Source organism: Trachypithecus francoisi, unplaced genomic scaffold (genome assembly GCF_009764315.1).
Source record: "Trachypithecus francoisi isolate TF-2019V2 unplaced genomic scaffold, Tfra_2.0 Lachesis_group9, whole genome shotgun sequence".
In the NCBI taxonomy this organism is placed as follows: Eukaryota; Metazoa; Chordata; class Mammalia; order Primates; family Cercopithecidae; genus Trachypithecus; species Trachypithecus francoisi.
This window is the reverse complement of record NW_022681474.1, coordinates 36,958,609-36,979,515: the sequence shown is the minus strand read 5'-3', so window position 1 is coordinate 36,979,515 and position 20,907 is coordinate 36,958,609. Positions and strand designations below refer to the sequence as shown.

At 43.6% G+C, this 20,907-nt stretch overlaps 1 protein-coding gene across 2 annotated transcripts in view; it reads right to left on the bottom strand.

The window, feature by feature from the left end:
- MCU (mitochondrial calcium uniporter) overlaps positions 1–17,631 on the bottom strand; it is a 209,138-nt gene extending 191,507 nt beyond the window's left edge. Inside the window, exon 1 of one of the 2 annotated variants that reach the window (XR_004436772.1) lies at positions 17,448–17,612. Coding sequence is in view for 1 of the 2 variants with exons in the window: in XM_033209775.1 (XP_033065666.1) it covers positions 17,448–17,591 (144 nt within the window). In the remaining variant the exon portion in view is untranslated. Of the gene's footprint in view, positions 1–17,447 lie in introns of both variants that reach the window. The other variant, XM_033209775.1, reaches the window with a different exon arrangement.
- Between the last annotated feature and the right edge of the window lie 3,276 nt (positions 17,632–20,907).

The window sequence follows — 20,907 nt, the reverse complement described above, 5'->3', positions numbered from 1 at the left end:
CACTGTATCAATTTCTCAAATTTTTTTTTTTTTTTTAGAGATAGGGCATTTCACTCTATCACCCAGGCTGGAGTACAGTGGTGCAATCAAAGTTTACCGTAGCCTCGGCTCAAGCGATCATCCTGCCTCAGTCTCCCAAAGTGCTGGGATTACAAGTGTGACCAACTGAGCCTGGCCCCAAATTACTTTTAACATAATAGCTCTACAATCTTCTTTCATTACTATTTTTACTTAGCATTTTATTTAGTCCTGCTTGTTCAGCACAATCGGAACTGTTTTAAGAGTATTAGCTGCTTCATGAATCAAAGAGAAGTCATTCCGTCTTGACATTCCCATAATTCCATCACTGTAGTATCTGGGCACAGAGAACAAGATGATCTACAGCTGTGTTACCCACAGGGTTGAAGGATTTAGGAAATAGTTTCTAGGACTATTTGACTCTCATTCACCCAACATGGACTGAATGTCTATGTGACTGATACTACACTAGGCTCAGTTCACAGAGCTGGAAGAATTTAAGGGCTACTATGCCTATTGACTCCTGCAGGCAACTAACCACTTAAGGATTTCACACCCAGGATTCCTACAGTGTTACTACAAAATAAAACACTTTCTGCTTCAGGCTGGCAAGGTACAACTCAGAATTAATAAATTACTAGTATAGTCCCATCTTACTTCAGTACTCTGACCTTAACTGCTTTCTTCCTTCTCTCAACTCTCCAACTCTCTGGGCTTTCCACATCTTCACCTCTTCCTCCACTCCCTTCGGCAATTTGGATTAGAGAAAAGAAAACAAAGGTGAAAGATGAGACTACAGGCATAATGAACTGTTTAAGGGGAATACAAGGTAAATTGTTCATGAAGATGTCAGAAATAATTATGAAAACTGTCCTAAAGAGGAACTTGAAGGCTGTTTTTCTTCATTTCAAGCTCTTGGCCCTTGTGAGAATAAGCAAATGTGTGATACCTGAGTTTATGATTTTACACAAGCCATCTAATGAAATAACATAATTAATTGTAAAGTACTGTATAAAAATACAACACGTTTTATAATTTTAAGTTGTTTTTTTTTTAACTGAACATGGTGGTGCGTGCCTGTAGGTCACAGCTACTGAAGAAGCTGAGGCAGGAGGATCACTTTAGCCCAAGAGTTCAAGACCAGTCTGGACAACATAGTGAGACCCCCCACCTCAGAAAAATAAATAAAATAAAAATTAAAAGCCCTTTAGGTTCACCTAATCAAGCATCCTTATTTAACTGACAAAAATATTAAGACCAAAGGGGTTAAGTCACTTGTCCAAGAACAAACAGCAAGTTAACAGAACAAAGAAGAACAGACCCAGGTCCTATTATACCACTTGGCACCAAATTCTCTTCAATTACTTTTGTTTTGGTGGGAAATACACACACACCCCACTCACCACGACCACCTCTTCATTTATTTAACTATCTCAGAAAACTAGTAATAAAAATATTTTGTGATGGTATAGCAATCCTTGGCTCCCATAAGATTTCAAAAGGCGAGTCAGGTGCGGTGGCTCATGCCTGTAATCCCAGACTTTGGGAAGCCGAGGCGGGTGGATCACTTGAGGTCAGGAGTGCAAAACCAGCCTGGCCAAAAAGGTGAAACCCCACCTCTACTAAAAATGCAAAAATTAGCCAGGTGTGGTGGTGTACCCCTATAATCCCAGCTACTCGGGAGGCTGAGGCAGGGGAATAGCTAGAAATCAGGAGGCAGAGGTTGCAGTGAGCCGAGACCGCATCACTGCCCTCCAGCATGGGCGACACGGCAAGGTTCTGTCTCAAAAAAAAAAAAAAAAAAGGCTCACCAACAGCATTACAAATATAATCTCTCTTCTGGTAGAGAAGATATGGTAGTCTGGAGAGGTGTGGTGGCTCACACCTATAATCCCAGCACTTTGGGAGGCCGAAGCAGATGGATCACGTGAGGTCAGGAGTTCAAGACCAGCCTGGTCAACGTGGTAAAACCCCACCTCTACTAAAAATAAAAAAATTAGCCGGGCATGGTGGCAAGTGCTTGTAGTCCCAGCTACTCAGGAGGCTGAGGCAGGAGAATCGCTTGAACCCAGGAGGTGGAGGTTTCAGTGAGCTGAGATTGTGCCACAGAACTCCAGCCTGGGCGACAGAGCAAGACTCTGTCTCAAAAAAAAAAAAAAAAAACAGGCGCTGTGGCTCATGCCTATAATCCCAGCACTTTGGGAGGCCAAGGCAGGCAGATCACAAGGTCAAGAGATGGAGACCATTCTATGGTGAAACCCTGCCTCTACTAAAAGTACAAAAATTAGCTGGATGTGGTGGCACACGCCTGTAGTCACCAGCTACTTGGGAGGCTGAGGAAGAGAATCGCTAGAAACCAGTAGGCGGAGGTTGCAGTGAGCTGAGATCGCGCCACTGCACTCCAGCCTGGTGACAGAGCAAGACTCTGTCTCAAAAAAAAAAAAAAAAAAAAAGAAAGATATTGCAACATCTCTAAAAAATTTCATAGTTATCAAAGAAATAAATACCTACACTTTTGTACTGTAATAACTGGAAAACCAAAGAATGTGTGTTGTCTAAAGCAATCTAGTAAGATACCTAGTCAATCAAAATGCTATAATCACTCCAAGTAATGTTTTCAGTTATATATTTTTATACCTTCTGAGTCACTGGAGCAGCAGAAGCAGCAGGAATCTCATATATCTGTATTTCTAATGTGGAGGGGAAGGCTGGTACAATTTTACTATGAAAAGGTTTCATGCTTAGTAATGATTACTTTAAAAAAAAAAAAAGATAAGACTATCATACAATGCTCAATAGTCCCCAAAGGAGATCAAAACAAGTTAAGGCCATTAGAAAGCTCTTTATCAACTTATATATTATAGAAATGAAAAATTAAAGAGAATAAAGTCAAAGAAAATTACTCAAAAGTATTCTTCTAATTAACAAACATAAAATTCAGTTATAGCACAAAGCTTCAGAGAAGTATAATAAACAGAATATACTCTTTTTTTTTGTTTGTTTTTGAGAGAGTCTTGCTCTGTTGCCTAGGCTGGAGTGCAGTGGCTCGATCTCAGCTCACTGCAACCTCCACCTCCCAGGTTCAAGCGAGATACTCCTGCCTCAGCCTCCCAAGTAGCTGGGATTACAGGCATGCGCACCCACACCTAATTTTTTTTTTTTTTTGAGACAGAGTTTTGCTCTTATTGCCCAGGCTGGAGTGCAGTGGCTCAATCTCAGCGCACTGCAACGTTCCCATCCGGGTTCCAATGATTCTCCTGCCTCAGCCTCCCTAGTAGCTGGGATTACAAGCATGTGCCACCACACCCAGCTAATTTTTGTATTTTTAGTTGGGATGGGGTTTCTCCATGTTGGTCAAGCTGGTCTCAAACTCCCGACCTCAGGTGATCTGCCCGCCTCAGCCTCCCAAAGTGCTGGGATTACAGGCGTGAGCCACAGTGCCCAGTCTTTTTTTTTTTTTTTGTATTTTTAGTAGAGACAGGGTTTCACCACGTTGTCCAGGCTGGTCTCGAACTCCTGACCTCAAGTGATCCGCCCACCTCAGCCTCCCAAAGTGCTGGGATTACAGGCGTGAGCCACAGCGCCCAGCCCAGAATATGTCCTTTCAACAAATATTTTCATACTGCTATGCAAATCATTCAAATTCTATGGAACAGAGTAGGGGAAGCAGGCACATGAAAATAAAGTAGGCATCTGATTTTTGATATATAAATTTTAAAATAAAAAAATTTTTTTGCATGGCACATGTATACCTATGTAACAAATCTGCACATTCTGCACATGTATCCCAGAACTTAAAGTAAAATTTTTTTACAAAAATTTGTTTTGGCCAGGCACAGTGCCTCACATCTATAATCCCAGCACTTTGGGAGGCCAAGGCAGGAGGATCACTAGAAGCCTGGAGTTTGAGACCAGTCTGGGCAACATAGCAAGACCCTCACCTCTACAAAAAATGTAAAAATTATGCAGGTAGCTGGGTGTGGAGGCTCATGCTTGTAATCCCAGCACTTTGGGAGGCTGCAGCAGGCAGATTACGAGGTCAGGAGTTCAAGATCAGCCTGGCCAACATGGTGAAACCCCATCTCTACTAAAATTACAAAAATTAGATGGGCATGGTGGCGTGTCCATGTAATTCCAGCTACTGGGGAGGCTGAGGCAGGGGAACTGCTTGAACCAGGACCCAGGAGGCGGAGGTAGCAGTGAGTCGAGATCGCGCCACTGCACTCCAGCCTGGGCTACAGAGCGAGACTCCATCTCAAAAAAAAAAAAAAAAAATTATCCAGGCATGGTAGTGCATGCCTGTAGTCCCAGATACTTGGGAGGCTGGGGCAGGAGGATCCCTTCAGCTCAGGAGTTCGAGGCAACAGTGATTTATAATGGTGCCACTGGACTCTGGCCTGGGTGACAGAGGAAGACCTTGTCTTTAGAAAAGTTTTAATTTAATTTTTTTTTTTTTTTTTTTTTTTTTTGAGATGGAGTCTCGCTCTGTTGCCCAGGCTGGAGTGCAGTGGCCGGATCTCAGCTCACTGCAAGCTCCGCCTCCTGGGTTTATGCCATTCTCCTGCCTCAGCCTCCCGAGTAGCTGGGACTACAGGCGCTCGCCACCTTGCCCGGCTAGTTTTTTGTATTTTTTAGTAGAGACGGGGTTTCACCGGGTTAGCCAGGATGGTCTCGATCTCCTGACCTCGTGATCCGCCCGTCTCGGCCTCCCAAAGTGCTGGGATTACAGGCTTGAGTATTTAATTTTAAAATTTTTTTAAAATCACAAATTTTAAATCAGGTCAAAACTTAAAATGTTAGCAGGTCAGCACAGTTTTAAATACAAAATTAGAGGCATAGAAAAAAAAGCATATTTAACATGATTGTAAAAAGGAACACTCAGCGAAGGTCAAGAAATAAAGTTTCAGTGCCTGAGTAATAAAGTCAGATAGACCTTGAATTGAATGGCCTTTCTACTGGTAGTAAGTGATAGTCTACATTCAATCACCAAGTTCTGTCAGTTCTACTTCCTAAATCTCTCTTCTCTCTATTCCCTTTTCTGTATCTACAATGCTACCGTCCTAGTTCAGGCATCTTTTCCTTGGTTCAGTGAGACGCTCCTTACTGGTCCTTCTACCTCTCTGGTCCCATTCTTTCCAGATGGCCTTCATACTGCTGCCAACATTACCTACCTGATCATCTGATTCTCCCACTTGAAATTCTTCAGAGGCTCACCTATGGACAAGCAGTATTTTTTCTAACTGTGGCTTAAGATGTAAAATCAATTTAGGTCTCAAACAGTATTTCTTTAACAAAACAGAACAGAAACTATATAAAATACATAGTAAAAATATTATTTCATGAAACTTTTCTTTAGGGTTTTTTTTTTTTTTTTTTTTTTGAGACAGAGTCTTGCTGTCACCCAGACTGAAATGCAGTGATCTCTGCTCACCGCAGCCTTCACCTCCTGGGTTCAAGCAATTCTCATGTCTCAGCCTCTGGAGCAGCTGGGATTACAGGTGTATGCCACCATGCTAGGCTAATTTTTGTATTAGGCTGGTTTCACCATGTTGCCCAGGCTGGTCTCAAACTCCTGGCCTCAAGTGATCTGCCTGCCTCCACCTCCTCAAGTACTGGGATTACAGGCATGAGACACCATGCCCAGACACTTTTCTTTAGTTTTATGTGTGTACAATGCATACACATAACTGGGTCACAGTGTAAAATGTACTTCTACTGTGGGTTGAGTTAAAAACAAGACATAAAAACACTGACCTACAGAATAAAATTTCAATTTCTTTTCTTTTTTTTTTTTTTTTTGAGACAGAGTCTCGCTCTGTCGCCCGGGCTGGAGTGCAGTGGCCGGATCTCAGCTCACTGCAAGCTCCGCCTCCCAGGTTTACGCCATTCTCCTGCCTCAGCCTCCCAAGTAGCTGGGACTACAGGCGCCCGCCACCTCGCCCGGCTAGCTTTTTGTATTTTTTATTAGAGACGGGGTTTCACCGTGTTAGCCAGGATGGTCTCGATCTCCCGACCTCGTGATCCGCCCGTCTCAGCCTCCCAAAGTGCTGGGATTACAGGCTTGAGCCACCGCGCCCGGCCAAAATTTCAATTTCTTCAGAAGTCCCTTCATAGTCTGATCCCTCATCATAGAAACAGCCGTTAAGAGACAGGATCTGAAGCCACTGTTTGGGTTTATATGCTAGGTGTGACATCTGCTAGCTGTGTGATCATGGGTAATTCATTTACAGTGTGTCACTTAACAGCTGTGACCCTGGGCAAACTTAACTCAGTAGGTAACTTAGTTTCACTACCTATAAAATGAGGATAAAAACAGTACCTCATAGTGTATCACAAGAATTAAATGAGATAATCTACGTGAAATTCTTGGCACATGATATACTTGAAAAATACTATCATTGGCATAAGTACTATTGTCCAGCCTAATCTCCAGCTATTCTTGCCCATACTCCAGTTGTAACAAACCAATGGCTGCTTCTCAAATACATCTTACTCGCTCATGAGGTCATGTCAGATTGGTGCTGCCCGGAATGCTGACCATGCTTTTCCGGTCACATTATATTTCCAAATGCTTGCTTTTTTTTTTTTTTTTCTTTTTTTGAGACAGTCTCGCTCTTGTTGACCAGGCTGGAGTGCAATGGCACCATGTCGGCTCACTGCAACCTCTGCCTCCAGGTTCAAGTGATTCTCCTGCCCCAGCCTCCTGAGTAGCTGGGATTACAGGCACACACCACCACGTCCAGCTAATTTTTGTATTTTTTTAGTAGGAATGGGGTTTCCCCATGTTGGCCAGGCTGGTCTTGAGCTCCTGACCTCAGGCGACCTGCTTGCCTCAGCCTCCCAAAGTGTTAAGATTACAGGCATGAGCCACTGCGCCTGGCCCCAAATGTTTCCTCTTAAGCAAGACCTCTTCTGTGAAGCCTTCCTCAGCTCTCACAGGTAGGTCCTAAGTGCTCCCGCTTAACATTCTTTAGGGAAAAAAAAAAGGAGCACAGCCACTTATAGTCTGTTTCTACAATGTCTCCTGGCCAGACTGTGAACTCGTTTAGGACCAGCACAAAGGCATTTCTCTCTCCAATGCTCACAGCAGTGCCTCACAAAATGCAGGAGTTCCACAGATATTTTCTGAATATCTCCAAGTTACCAAACCTTTCTATGTCTTCATTTTCCATCTGTACAATGGGAATACTATTTTGCCAGAAGGACTGTTGTAGAGTACACTAGAGAATGTTATAAAAGCATCTAGTATAGAAGCAACTCAATAATTACCAGGTTAACTGGGTGGGACTTATTTTTTTCTTTTTCGTTTTTTTTTTTTTTTTTTTTGAGACACAGTCTTGCTCTGTCGCCCATGATGGAGTGCAGTGGTACGAACTCGGGTCACTGCAACCTCTGCCTCCCAGGTTCCAGCAATTCTCCTGCCTCAGCCTTCCAAGTGGCTGGAATTATGGCACCCCCCACCATGACTGGCTAATTTTTTTTTTTTTTTTGTATTTTTAATAGAGATGGGGGTTTCACTATGTTGGCCAGGCTGGTCTTGAACTCCCAACCTCAGGTGATTCCCCCATCTCGGTATCCCAAAAAGCTGGAATTACAGGCACGAGCCACAGCACCCAGGTGGGTGGAATATTTTAGAAATCCAAACTAAATTAGGAATATCTCCAAGAGGCAAATATCTCAGACCTCTAACAGCTAACACCTGGAGGGGAGGGTGAGGAAAGAGATTTAAGAAAGGTAATCAGTGGGAAGGATGTCAAGATCTCGTGAAGGAAAACAGCAGCAGATGCTTGAGGAAGAACATGCTAAAGGAGCAGAAATGAAAAGGAAGGATGACCCACACTGACCCCCAGAACAGTACAGTTTTCATTCTAGCCAGACTTAGGCTTAAATCCAAAACATGTGTGCTGGCTTTCAGTGCATCCCTAGCACTAAACCAGTTTATGACACTTAAACTATACAACTGGGATAATACCTCTCATAGGGTTATGGTAAAAAATTAAATGAAGTAACAATGTCCTCAGGTCTTAGATGGTTTCTTCTATGTCTATTCCTCTGTCTGTAGAAACCAGGTGGTTCAAGCTAACCTATATGCTCTCTTATTATCTGACAACTTATCAGTCACACTAACTTTCTCTGAACTAAAGTTTAAAGCAGATATTAATACAGTGCCCTTAAACATCCTCTAACATTACGTACCATAGAAAAGAGGTACAAAGTAGGCCTGTCTCAGCAGGCAAAAAAGAAGTTTAAATGAGACTGATACCTACAAGGCAGTAGAGTTCAGGACTGTACATTTCTAACTGTCTTCTACACAGTCTCAAACACCTAATAGACTCCTCAGCAATTTTCTGATGATTATTACAAACACTCCCCAAACAATAAAGTGGAAAATAAATAGCAAGAAAAAATACATAAAAACTGAAAACTTTAGGAACAAAGCATAAAAATTAATACCCACTCTTCTGGATTAATAAATAGTATTAACGTCATTAAAGAACAATTGGAAAAGGCTCATATCTTTGAGATGTCAAAATGCAATGTCATATCATCAAATTATTCCAGAACTGCATTAGAAAAAGTTCACCTTTAGCATGCTTTAGACCCAATTGGTGATAAAATTTATGAAGCTATATTTTTATCAATATAAAAGATTCAAGTGTGTACACAGTTTATGGACCAATAATTCACTAAACTTATTAAAATTAATTTGCTTGAAGTCAACTTTCATTTTTACATAGGCTAACTGCAAGCATTTAACAAAGTGCAATGAAATAAATGCATTGTTTCCCTTTTGTGTTCAATCTACAGAGGAAAGATTTTTTAACAGTTATTATCAAGCTTAATCTAAATCAGAGGGTAATTATTTGAGACTGACTTTGAAATTAGGTACTTCAAGAATTTGGCCGGGCACAGTGGCTCACACCTTGTAATCCCAACATTTTCAAAGGCTGAAGTGGGGGGATCACCTGAAGCCAGGAGTTCAAGACCAGCCTGGCCAACATGGTGAAATCCTGTCTCTAATAAAAATACAAAAAAATCAGTCCAGCGTGGTGGCAGGTGCCTGTAATCCCTGCTACTCAGGAGGCTGAGACAGGAGAATTGCTTGAACTCTGGGGGCAGAGGCTGCAGTGAGCCGAGATCACACCATTGCACTCCAGCCTGGGCAACAAGAGCAAAACTCCATCTCCAAAAAAAAAGGAATTTGACCCCAATCCGCTTTTCAGAACCACTCTCAGCTTAAGTGTTTTAAATGAAACAAAGAATTGTGTAATTTAGTAGGAAAACTAATTGAACAGGAAAATGAGAAGATACGTGGCCCATTTCCAGTTCTGTATTAACATGCTGAGCTACTAAGAAAAAAACCATTTCGGCTGGGCGCAGAGGCTCACACCTGTAATCCCAGCACTTTGGGAGGCCAAGACGCGCAGATCACCTAAGGTCAATAGTTCGAGACCACCCTAACCAACATGGTGAAACCCCCATCTCTACTAAAAATACAAAAATCGGCAGGGGGCGGTGGTGCACACCTGTAGTCCCAGGCACTCAGGAGGCTGGGGCAGCAGAATCACTTGAACCCGGGAGACAGATTGCAGAGAGCCAAGATAGCACCACTGCACTCCAGCATGGACAACAGAGTGACTCCATCTCAAAAAAACCAAAAAGCCATTTCACCGCTCATACTCTTGTTCCCTCAATATAAGGTCTTACTGAACTCTAAACACTAAGGTTCTTTTTTTTCCTTTTTTCGGGACGGAGTACTGCTCTGTCACCCAGACTGGAGTGCAGTGGCATGATCTCGGCTCACTGCAACCTCCGTCTCCCAGGTTCAAGCAATTCTCCTGCCTCAGCCTCCTGAGTAGCAGGGATTACAGGTGCACGCCACCACACCTGGCTCATTTTTTTGTATTTTTAGTAGAGACGGGGTTTCATCATGTTGGTCAGGCTGGACTCAAACTCCTGACCTCATGATCCACCCACCTCGGCCTCCCAAAGTGCTGGGATTACAGGCGTGAGCCACCGCGCCCGGCCAACTCTTAAGATTCTTTAAAGTGCACAACTTCCACAGTAACAGTTTTCCTAACATGTTATCCTAGTAATTCTAATATATCCACGAGCCATGGTATGGCATTAATCAAAGAATAAAGGGTCCGGGCATGGTGGTTCACCCTCTAATCCCAGTACTTTGGGAGGCCAAGGCAGGAGGACTGCTTGAGCCGAGGAGTTCGAGACCAACCTGGGCAACATAGTGAGACTTCATCTCTACAAAAAATTTAAAAATTAGCCCAGTGTGGTGACTTGTGCCTGCAGTCCTAGCTATTCGAAAGGCTGAGGTCGGAGGATCACTTGAGCCCAGGAGTTCAAGGCTACAGTGAGCTGTGATCACACTACTATACTTCAACCTGGGCGACAGAGTGAGACCTTGTCTCAAAAAAAAAGAATAAAGGGCTGAGCATGGTGGCTCACGCCTGTAATATCAGCACTTGGGAGGCCGAGGCAGGCCAATCACCTGAGGTCAGGAGTTCAAGACCAGCCTGGCCAACACGGTGAAACCCTGTCACTACTAACAATACAAAAATTAGCTGGGCGTGGTAGCGCGTGCCTTTAGCCCCATCTACTCGGGAGGCTAAGGCAGAAGAATTGCTTGAACCCAAGAGGCGGAGGTTGCAGTGAGTCAAGATTGCGCCACTGTACTCCAGCCTGGGCGACAGAGTGAGGCTCTGTCTCAGCTATCCTGAGATATTAAAAGGTAATCTTGACCTTAATCACAGGAAAACAAACAGTAATTTTTTTTTTTTTTTTTTTTTTTTTTTTTTGAGGCGGAGTCTCGCTCTGTCTCCCGGACTGGAGTGCAGTGGCCGGATCTCAGCTCACTGCAAGCTCCGCCTCCCGGGTTTACGCCATTCTCCTGCCTCAGCCTCCGAGTAGCTGGGACTACAGGCGCCCGCCACCTCGCCCAGCTAGTTTTTGTATTTTTAGTAGAGACGGGGTTTCACCGTGTTAGCCAGGATGGTCTCGATCTCCTGACCTCGTGATCCGCCCGTCTCGGCCTCCCAAAGTGCTGGGATTACAGGCTTGAGCCACCGCGCCCGGCCAACAAACAGTAATTTTTAAGAAAATCTATAGGGATGCAAAGCTAAAACGTAAGAAGAAATAAAAACATCCTAGCGGTTGATAGCAAATCATTTTTTGTTTTAGGGCTGCCTCATGTTTGAAGTTGAAATCAAATAGCATTTCATTAATAACATCATCTGAATGATTTCCTACCAATGTATTGCCTTTGACTTACACCACTCTTGATGCTGTATTTTCTATTTAGATTTCATGTTAAAGAAAAGAGTTACACGAAGCATAAAGAAAAGCCACTTGGGACTTAGAAAAGTTCAAATAATCAGAATTTTAAGATATCCAAGATCATTTATTCAGATATTTTATGAGTTTTAAAATAAGCAAGTTTTTTTTTTTTTTTTTTGAGACGCAGTCTCGCTCTGTCACCCGGACTGGAGTGCAGTGGCCGGATCTCAGCTCACTGCAAGCTCCGCCTCCCGGGTTTACACCATTCTCCTGCCTCAGCCTCCCGAGTAGCTGGGACTACAGGCGCCAGCCACCTCGCCCGGCTAGCTTTTTTTGTATTTTTTTAGTAGAGGTGGGGTTTCACCGTGTTAGCCAGGATGGTCTCGAACTCCTGACCTTGTGATCCGCCCGTCTCGGCCTCCCAAAGTGCTGGGATTACAGGCTTGAGCCACCGCGCCCGGCCTAAAATAAGTAAGATTTTGTGCTGGATGTGGTAGCTCATGCCTGTAATCCCAGCACTCTGGGAGGCTAAAGTGAGAGGATCTATTGAAGCCAGGAGTTAAGAAACCAGCCTGGGCAACATAGCAAGACTGTTTCTAAAAAAAAAAAAAAAAAAAAAAAAGTCTTTATGAGCTAGGCATGGTGACACATGCCTATATACACAGCTACTCAGGAGGCTGAAATGGGAGGACTGCTTAAGTCCAGGAGTTGAGGGCTCCAGCAAGCTATGACCATACCACTGCGCTGTAGCCTGGTTAAGAGAACAAGACTGTCTCTAAAAAATATATTTAAAAAAAAAGAATGGTTGCTTCCTTAAAAATAAAAGAAGTCGGCCAGGCGCGGTGGCTCACACCGGTAATCCCAACACTTTGGGAGGCTGAGGTGGATGGATCATGAGGTGAGGAGTTCAAGACTAGCCTGACCAACATGGTAAAATCCCGTCTCTACTAAAAATACAAAAAAATGAGGCAGGTGTGGTGGTGTGCGCCTGTAATCCCAGTACTTGGGAGGCTGAGGCAAGAGAATCACTTGAACCCGGGAGATGGAGGTTGCAGTGAGCCGAGATCATCCCACTGCACTCCAGCCTGGGCAACAGAGTGAGACTCTGTCTCAAAAAAAAAAAAAAAAAAATAGAAGAAGTCTGGCCTGGGTGTAGTGGCTCATGCCTTTTATCTCTGCACTTTGGGAGGCCGAGGCAGGTGGGTTACCCGAGGTCAGGAGTTCGAGACCAGCTTGGCCAACACAGCGAAACCCCGTCTCTACTAAAAATACAAAAATAAGCCGGGTATGGTGGCACGCACCTATAAGCCCAGCTACTTGGGAGGCTGAGACAGGAAAATCACTTGAACCTAGGAGGTGGAGGCTGCAGTGAGCAGAGATCACGCCACTGCACTCCAGCCTGGGCAACAGAGCAAGACTCCATCTAAAAAAAAAAAACAAATAGAAGTCTGTTCTTAAACATATTTATCCAGAACTCTCAAAATCTTAATATAGAATAAACCAACAAATGTGGAATCTGATTCAAACATATACTTGTAATAATCTGGGTAATTACTATACTTTTGCTGGCTATTGTCAGAAAGCTAGTGACCACTGCTGAGCTACTCCAGTGGTACCAACTCTTTCCATCAATCCACCATAAAGAAGTGTAATACACAGCCAAAGACAGCACTGGCAATACTAAGCTTAAAGCAATTCTCCAAATGTGGTTACCTAAGGAAGGCTACTAAGCAAGCCAAACCAGGGGTAGGGGGATAGGAAGAAGAGATAAAGGGCATATCTTTGCCCCAGCAAGCAGAAAAAGGGGTACATAGCTAATTAATGCTTGTCTGAGCATCACCTATGTACCCAGCATTGTGCTAGAGTCTATGAGCCACAAAAGTAATAAGATACACATCACTGCTTTATCTCCCCAGTAAGATCAGATGCCCACAAATAAAACATTTAGAAAACATGTCGGTGTCAATCTGTGTCCTAAAGATAATCTCATCAGAATTCAGAGAGGACAGAATAAAAATAGAAAAGGGTTAAGAATCAGGTATTACACAAATCAAGATTCAAACTAGGAATTTTTTTTCTCTACACATTTAGAGAAATTTTTCTAGTAATGAACTATAGAAATTATCCCTGAAAGTATCATCTTCACACTAGGAATTCTTGAATCCATCTCCATTGAAAAAAATTTTAGGCCAGATGCAGTGGCTTACACATATAATACTAGCTCTTTGGGAGGATGAGTCCAGGAGTTCGAGACCGGCCTGGTAGAAATACCCTGTCTCTACCAAAAAAAAAAATTTTTTTTTTTTTGAGATGGAGTTTCGCTCTTTCACCCAGGGTGGAGTGCAGTGGTATGATCTTGGTTCACTACGACCTCCACCTTCTAGTTTCAAGTGATTCTCCTGCCTCAGCCTCCCGAGTAGCTGGGACTACAGGCACCTGCCACCATGTCCGGCTAATTTTTGCATTTTTAGTAGAGACGGGGTTTCACCATGTTGGCCAGGCTGGTCTCCAACTCCTGACCTCCTGATTTGCCCGCCTCAGCCTCCCTAGTTGCTGGGATTACAGGTGTGAGCCACCGTGCCCAGCCAAAAAAATTTTTTTAATTAGCCGGGCACAGTGGTGCACATTACTTGGGGAGGCCGAGGTGGGAGGACAGGTTGAGTCCAGGGGTTCAAGATTGCAGTGAGCTGTGATAGTGTCAATGAATTCCAGCCTGGGTAAGAAAGAGAGACCTTGTATCAAAAAAAAAAGTAAAGGAATTTTAATCCTTGGTCTGTTCGTAACCACAAACATAACTTAACAGTCACTTTCCTCAGTTTATTAGGTTTCCTCACGTGTAAAGTGAGAATGTTAGATTCAAAGGGAATTATACATCACAGTCTGTAAGCTGAAATGAACCTTAGAGGCTAGAGGAGTGATTGGGGTGATAAAGGCTGAAATTCAGCTACAAAAAAATCCATAAAGGTTTAGTATGAATGTATGGGACAGTGCAGAGACTAGTTTAAGTACAATAGAATATTTGTGCTGGGATGAATCCGGCATAAGATTGGGCCAGACCATGAGGAACTCAATTAAAGAATTAGGACCTGCCTCTGTATCAGGCAATGTAACCTGTTAAAACTTTCAGGTTAAGCTGAAACAATGTCACTGCCAAAAGAACTGTGATGTGTGAAGTAGAGCAAGTCAGTCACAAACTGTAACAGGACAATGACAGACTTAAGTAAAAGATGTAGTAATTCAGCATAGCCGTTAACTGTTAGAAAATGCCAACAGTGGGGCTGTCATAATCAGACATGAAACAGTTTGTTTTAGCAATGGAATTACACAGCTCACAGTGAAAGGCAGTTCCTCTTCGAAGAACCATCCTTAAAAATAGCAGCCACCTTCACTAACCATACAGAAAAGCAGGCAACAAACATTTTACATCAGTTTTGGTTACAGTCACAAGCTGGAGAGAAGGAAAAAAATTACACTAGATGGTGCTAAAAATATTGAATAAGCCCCTGTACCTTTACTCTTATTTACTCAGCTGAAAGATATAATGGAGAAGGGGGAGGGGACGAACTAAGTTTATAACTTCATAATTGCACTTACCAGCTAGCTGAGCTACTGTATTGCTTTGGACTCATTCTCGAAACTTGGAAAACATGAATTTCTCACTCAAAAAATTAGGTAGTGCTGTAACTGGTTATGCCCCCTAGTTGTAATTTACCATACCATACAGCAGAACAAAAGTGGCACAAACTGACTTGTGATCCAGTCCAATGCAGACTGCCATCTGCTGCACATACACAGGATGTCTCCCAAGCAAGATTCAACCTTAGCGTCTCTCAGGGAACTTTACCAGAACATCTGTTCTTTCTGGTAAGCTGTTTGCTCCCATATTCACCTAATATATGTACTCAAATCAACCCTACTTACAGGAGAATTCCCATTCATGGGGTTTTGAAATAGCAATACTTTCCTAACGGATAACAGTACATTTTACAAGGTAGTAGAGAGATGTAAAGGAGCATTTGCACTTTACAATAAAAGGAACACAATAAAGGGTGAGAATATCTCAGATGAGTGAGAGTCCTAAAACTGTTAAGTATTAGCTAAGGTAACCTTGGCTAAGTCTCTCTCTGTTCAGGGCCTCAATATCTTTTAAATGGAATGTCTTGTAAGGAATCACAGACTATCCTATGGAAACAGCTGTATATATGATGGCTTCAGAAGAATTGTAGAAAAATTAAAAGTCTGTTTATATATTTTAAATAATCAGGTTCGATTTTTTTCAAAATCTTACAATTCTAAACTCATGTACAAGTCACCATTCCCGTAACATTCCTGCCCTTTAGAAATAACACTTCATTTTAATTGTGCTTTCAGTTACAAATTCAGCACTTCATTTTTACTCACCCTAGAATAGTACAGAGAACACCTTCATGAAGCATCCCCACAAGGGAGACACTCACAGCCTGACAAATTTGCATAGCGGAAAATATACAAGGCACAAATTTTTTAAAACGCTAAATGAATATCACACCCAAACAGTCTTAAAAACTGTGCAAAGTCAGAAGATGTCTTATTAAAATATGGACTTAAGGACAACTTGGGAAGCCTTTAAATAGTTTGAGGAAAAGGGGAATGCAATCAAAATTTGGAGTGGCCTTATGTTTTTAAGAGGACAAAACACATAACTGGAGGCTACGAAACAAGCAAATTAAATTGAACTGTGGAAAAGCTCGGCTCTCACCCAAAAGCTTCAGCAAAGCAATATGCCAGTATGCCAAATAAAAAGAGGTACAATCTTCTCACAAGAATGGGGATAGAGTCCATACCTATGACTAATAATAACAATACCACCTTGCTTGTGCAGAGCATTAGGTCTTTTCATAGCTCTTTCACACACTTCATTTTGATGTTGTCATTGGCCTTAGGAGAATCCTCTCTGAAGAGCTCCAGTTCAGTTTCCTCTTAAGAGCTATGATCAGAACAAGGCAGGCGACGTGTTTATTGAGGGTTGAAGGTACTATTGTAGTTTCTATCAGGCTGTTTACAGTGATCCTCTAATAACCACACTATACAACTTGGCCCCAGGAAATAAAACCTACATTCTTTCCCTCAGAGGTGGCCAGAGACCAACACATACAGGTCTAGAAAGTCCAAGGGAAGGAAACCTCCTGACTTGTTAGGTTAAGAACTCCATGCCAAATTCATCTCTTGCAACTGAAAAAAGAAATCTCTCTCACACTGTCTCTCTCTCTCACACACACACACACACTCACCCAAGAGTGTTCAAACAGAAATCCTCTTTTTCTGCCAGCCAATGAAACCCAGCAACAACTGGTTAATGCAATCACCAAATCTCTGCCTCTGTCAATAACTTGTCATATTCGCTTCTCCTGTGCCTGCTGCCCACCCTTCCCGCTCAGGCACGCGTGAACACGCTTATACAGTAGCCCTCGAAAGGACCCCCAAAAGCACCTTTAAGAACCCGAGAGGATGGAGCTTGCCTCCTGAAGCAATGCAGCATCCATCTCGAGGGAGCTGGTTCCCCATGCATACACACACACAGGAAGTCACAGAGGGGGATAAAGTTTGATTTTCCTTCTTGCCCGACCCCTCCGGGACGAGAGAGGACGAGGGGCGGCCCCGCCGGGGTCCTGGGCTGCTCTCCGGGGCAGCTCCCAGCAGCATGGCACTGCCACTCTCCTGGCACACACAAGGCGGCCGCGGCAACTCAGGACTCCCCAACCCGCCCAGAGGAGGAGGGAAAGGGGACAACTTCCACGGGCTCCGTTCGGGAGCCTTGGGGCAGGGCTGTTAAGAACGAAGAAGGGAGGGACCGAGATTGGGGGCGGGTCGGGGAGAGGTTCCAGTCCCGTGCCTTCCCCGCCCTGGTGTCCCCAGTCCTGCGGGAACATCCCCGCCGTCGCCCCTCCTCCTCCTCTCGGCTTCCTCCCGCCCGCCCTCCCTTCCTGGTCGCCGCCGCAGGCGCCTGAAGGGCACGGCGGCTCCTCGGTGCCCGGCAACCTCGGGAGCGGCCGGGAGTTGAGGTAACTCGCCTGCTGCCCCGGCGGCCTGCCCGCCGGCAGCTCCCACACGCCAGCGCCGCCCCGCCCTCCCCGGAGCCTCCGGGCGCGCTCGCTCACCGTCCGGTGGTGCTGCTGCTGCCGGTGGCGGCTGACGCCCAGCCCAGGGAAGCAGCCGGCAGTGAGCGCCCCGCAGCCGCCGGCGCCCCCGCCGCCCCGAGAGGAGAGGAGCAGCAGGAGCGATCTACCTGCGGCGGCCGCCATCTCTCAACTGGAAACGGCGCCGACCCAGGCAGCGCAGCGGACGGCCGGGGCGGAGCTAAGACCCGCCACTCACCGACGCCGAGCCAACTAACGCCCTTGACTGAGTTGATAAGGCGGGGCTTCCTGCAAGGCCCAATCGACAGGCGGGAGAACCACATTGGAAGCTGCCTGTCACTTCCAGAGTTACCTATAGTGGGACATAGTCAATTACGGGCAAATTCTAGGGAACCGGTAATTGGCACCCAAGCCCGTGAAAATAACAGCAATAGAGATGGCATGTTCGGTTCAGCTAATCTTCACCAACGGTAGAACTATGATAAGGGTAACGGGGGATATAGATATTTGTGAAAAGCTTTGTTCTAAGTAGAGTTCTAAGTGAGTGTTCTAAGTTGGCAAAATAGGCACCAAATTAATAACCATTAACTGTATGCTGTAACTCTCAACTACACGCCCAGAGTTATCATTCATAACTGATAATATTTAGATATGCTGAAATTAACCCTGCATCACAGAGTGATCTAATGACTGTGATGTGTAGCATAGTATAGGAGGGGTAGAACGATTACAATATCAAAGTCCCAGAATGAGTACATGCCATCAAAGTGAATTAATAGACCTGTATACATCTCAAATACCCAATTCATTTTTACAGCACCTTTATACTGATATTCTTACACTCTACAGAAACAGCACTATTTTACCATATTTGACCTTGTGTGCATTTACAGAAACAAAACACAATAATAACGTAATAAAAAAATCATATAAGGCCGGGCGCGGTGACTCACGCCTGTAATCCCAGCACTTTGAGAGGCCGAGGCGGGCGGATCACGAGGTCAGGAGATGGAGACCATCCTGGCTAACAGAGTGAAACGCCGTCTCTACTAAAAAATACAAAAAAGTAGCCTGGCGTGGTGGTGGGCGCTTGTAGTCCCAGCTATTCGGGAGGCTGAGGCAGGAGAATGGCGTAAACCCGGGAGGCGGGGCCTGCAGTGAGCTGCGATCTGGCCACTGCACTCCAGCCTGGGCGACAGAGCGAGACTCCCTCTCAAAAAAAAAAAAAGAAAAAGAAAAAGAAAAAAAAATCATGTAAAAGGCTATTTTAATGATGTTTCATAAATTTGCCAAAATAGCTCTCAGAATACACTTTGGAATAACAATCACTTTCTCGCGAAAAATACTTATTTCCACTTAAACTCACAATGAGGGCTCCTTGAATACTGCCTAAGAAAAATTTTGGGTCCTGAATTTCCTTAAAAGAGGATTTCCTTGCTATCTGTTTATTATTATGAGCTGATTAAATTCTCACACCTCTTTTTAAAATCTGGAGCAGGAAAATAGTTTGGGAAGCAAATACAAGCATTATTTTAAATTTTGGAAAACATCTTTGTAGTGTATTATAGCCTTAGATGATAAATTTAAAACCAAAACAAAACACACACATAAATACGAAGAAAATATTATCACTGTTCTAAGAATATTCTTTAAAGTTTGACTGAAACGGTACCTTCTTGGCCAAGAATAGCTAAAAAATTATGTGGAAGTTTTTGTTTGTTTAATCCTTATGCCCCACCTACCCCAAAACAGTGAGATGATTGGCTTCTCCAGGTGAGATATCACGTCACTCACCCAAAAGGCTTTATTACCCAACAAGTGGAACTTGAGACCTCAAGAATGAGCCGCCATTCAACAGCTGCACACAATAATCCCCCTCATTGGAAATCCATGACATTCCTGGAACAATTTCCCTTGCAATCATTTTCCACCCATCTATATTTATCCTAAACTGCTTTTGATGTACTTACCCATGCTGTGTCATTTTCTCTCTCACCCCTTCACACCTTCTTACAGAGATCACCATGGATTTTAGATTTGTTTCTATTTTCTGTGCCTTCACCAGATCTAGCTATGAATCAGGATTGCTCCTTTCATTTCCACTTTCCACTTTAAGGAATTTTACTAGAATTGCCTTTACTCTATTTTTCCAAGTATGAAAATTAGATGTGCATCCTGCAGTGAGATTTACTCATGTGCATTAGCAAAAGAACTAAGTAAATAATATTTTTAAGTCACAAACATGAAACTGGAGGTATTAGCAAAAGTTTTCTTCCTACCTATTTACCAAAATGTGTCATCTTTTATCTACTAAGACAAAACCACTGATGCACCAGAGAGAGGTAGGCTGTATAAATCTGAAGATTAACTGACTATACTCAGTTCTGGGTATTAGTAATCCAAGGCCAGCAATTAATTGAAACAAATATCAATTATCTCATCACAGAGAAAAACTTCTTCATAGCTGCAAAGGACATATCTCACATGAGCTGGTTGGCCAAGCCTGATAAGGAGAAAGTGTAGATAGCTCAACAGAAAGTCATTCTCAAACCTAAAAAAAATTATGTGTGTGTACGTGTGTGTGTGTATATGTGTGTGTGTGTGTGTGTGCGCGCGCGCGCCTGTATATACACACACATTATATAGAGAGAGAAGGAAAGGGAATTAACATACGTGCTACGTGCCAGAGATTGTGCTGATCACTCCAGAGATACTATATTAAAAAAGATGACAAGACAACCACAGAAAACTTTTAAAAATTGTAACTTTCATGAGAAAGAAGTTGAAGAAAACCTCAATGTCTTCCAATAGGGAATTGGTTAAATACATTAGACATTAACTTTGTAACAGGAAAGTATTCAACCATTAAAAAATTGAGGACCAAGCACAGTGGCTCATACCTGTAATCCCAGCTCTTTGAGCGGCTGAGGCAGGAGGATCACTTGAGACCACACGTTTGAGACTTGCCTGGGCAACATAGCAAGACCCTATCTCTAAATATATATTTTTTTTTAATTAGCTGGGTGTGGTGGTGCATGCCTGTAGTCCCAGCTACTCAGGAGGCTGAGGCAGGAGGCTTGCTTGGGCCCAGGAAATTTGAGGTTACAGTAAGCTATGATCATGGCACTGCACTTTAGCCTGGGTGAGAATGTGAGACCCTCCCTCTTAAAAAAATTATTCTATCTATACTTTCATATATATATATATATTAGATGAAGTCTCACTCTATCGCCCAGCCTGGAGGGCAGTGGCACGATCTTGGCTCACTGCAATCTTTGTCTCCTGGGTTCGGAGGCGATCCTCTCACCTCAGCCTCCTGAGTAGCTAGGAACATAGGTGTGCACCACCATGCCCAGCTAATTTTTGTATTTTTGGTAGAGTTGGGGGTTTCACCACATTGGCCAGGCTGGTCTTGAACTCCTGACCTCAAGTGATTCACCCACCTCAGCCTCCCAAAATGCTGGGATTACAGGTGCTATCT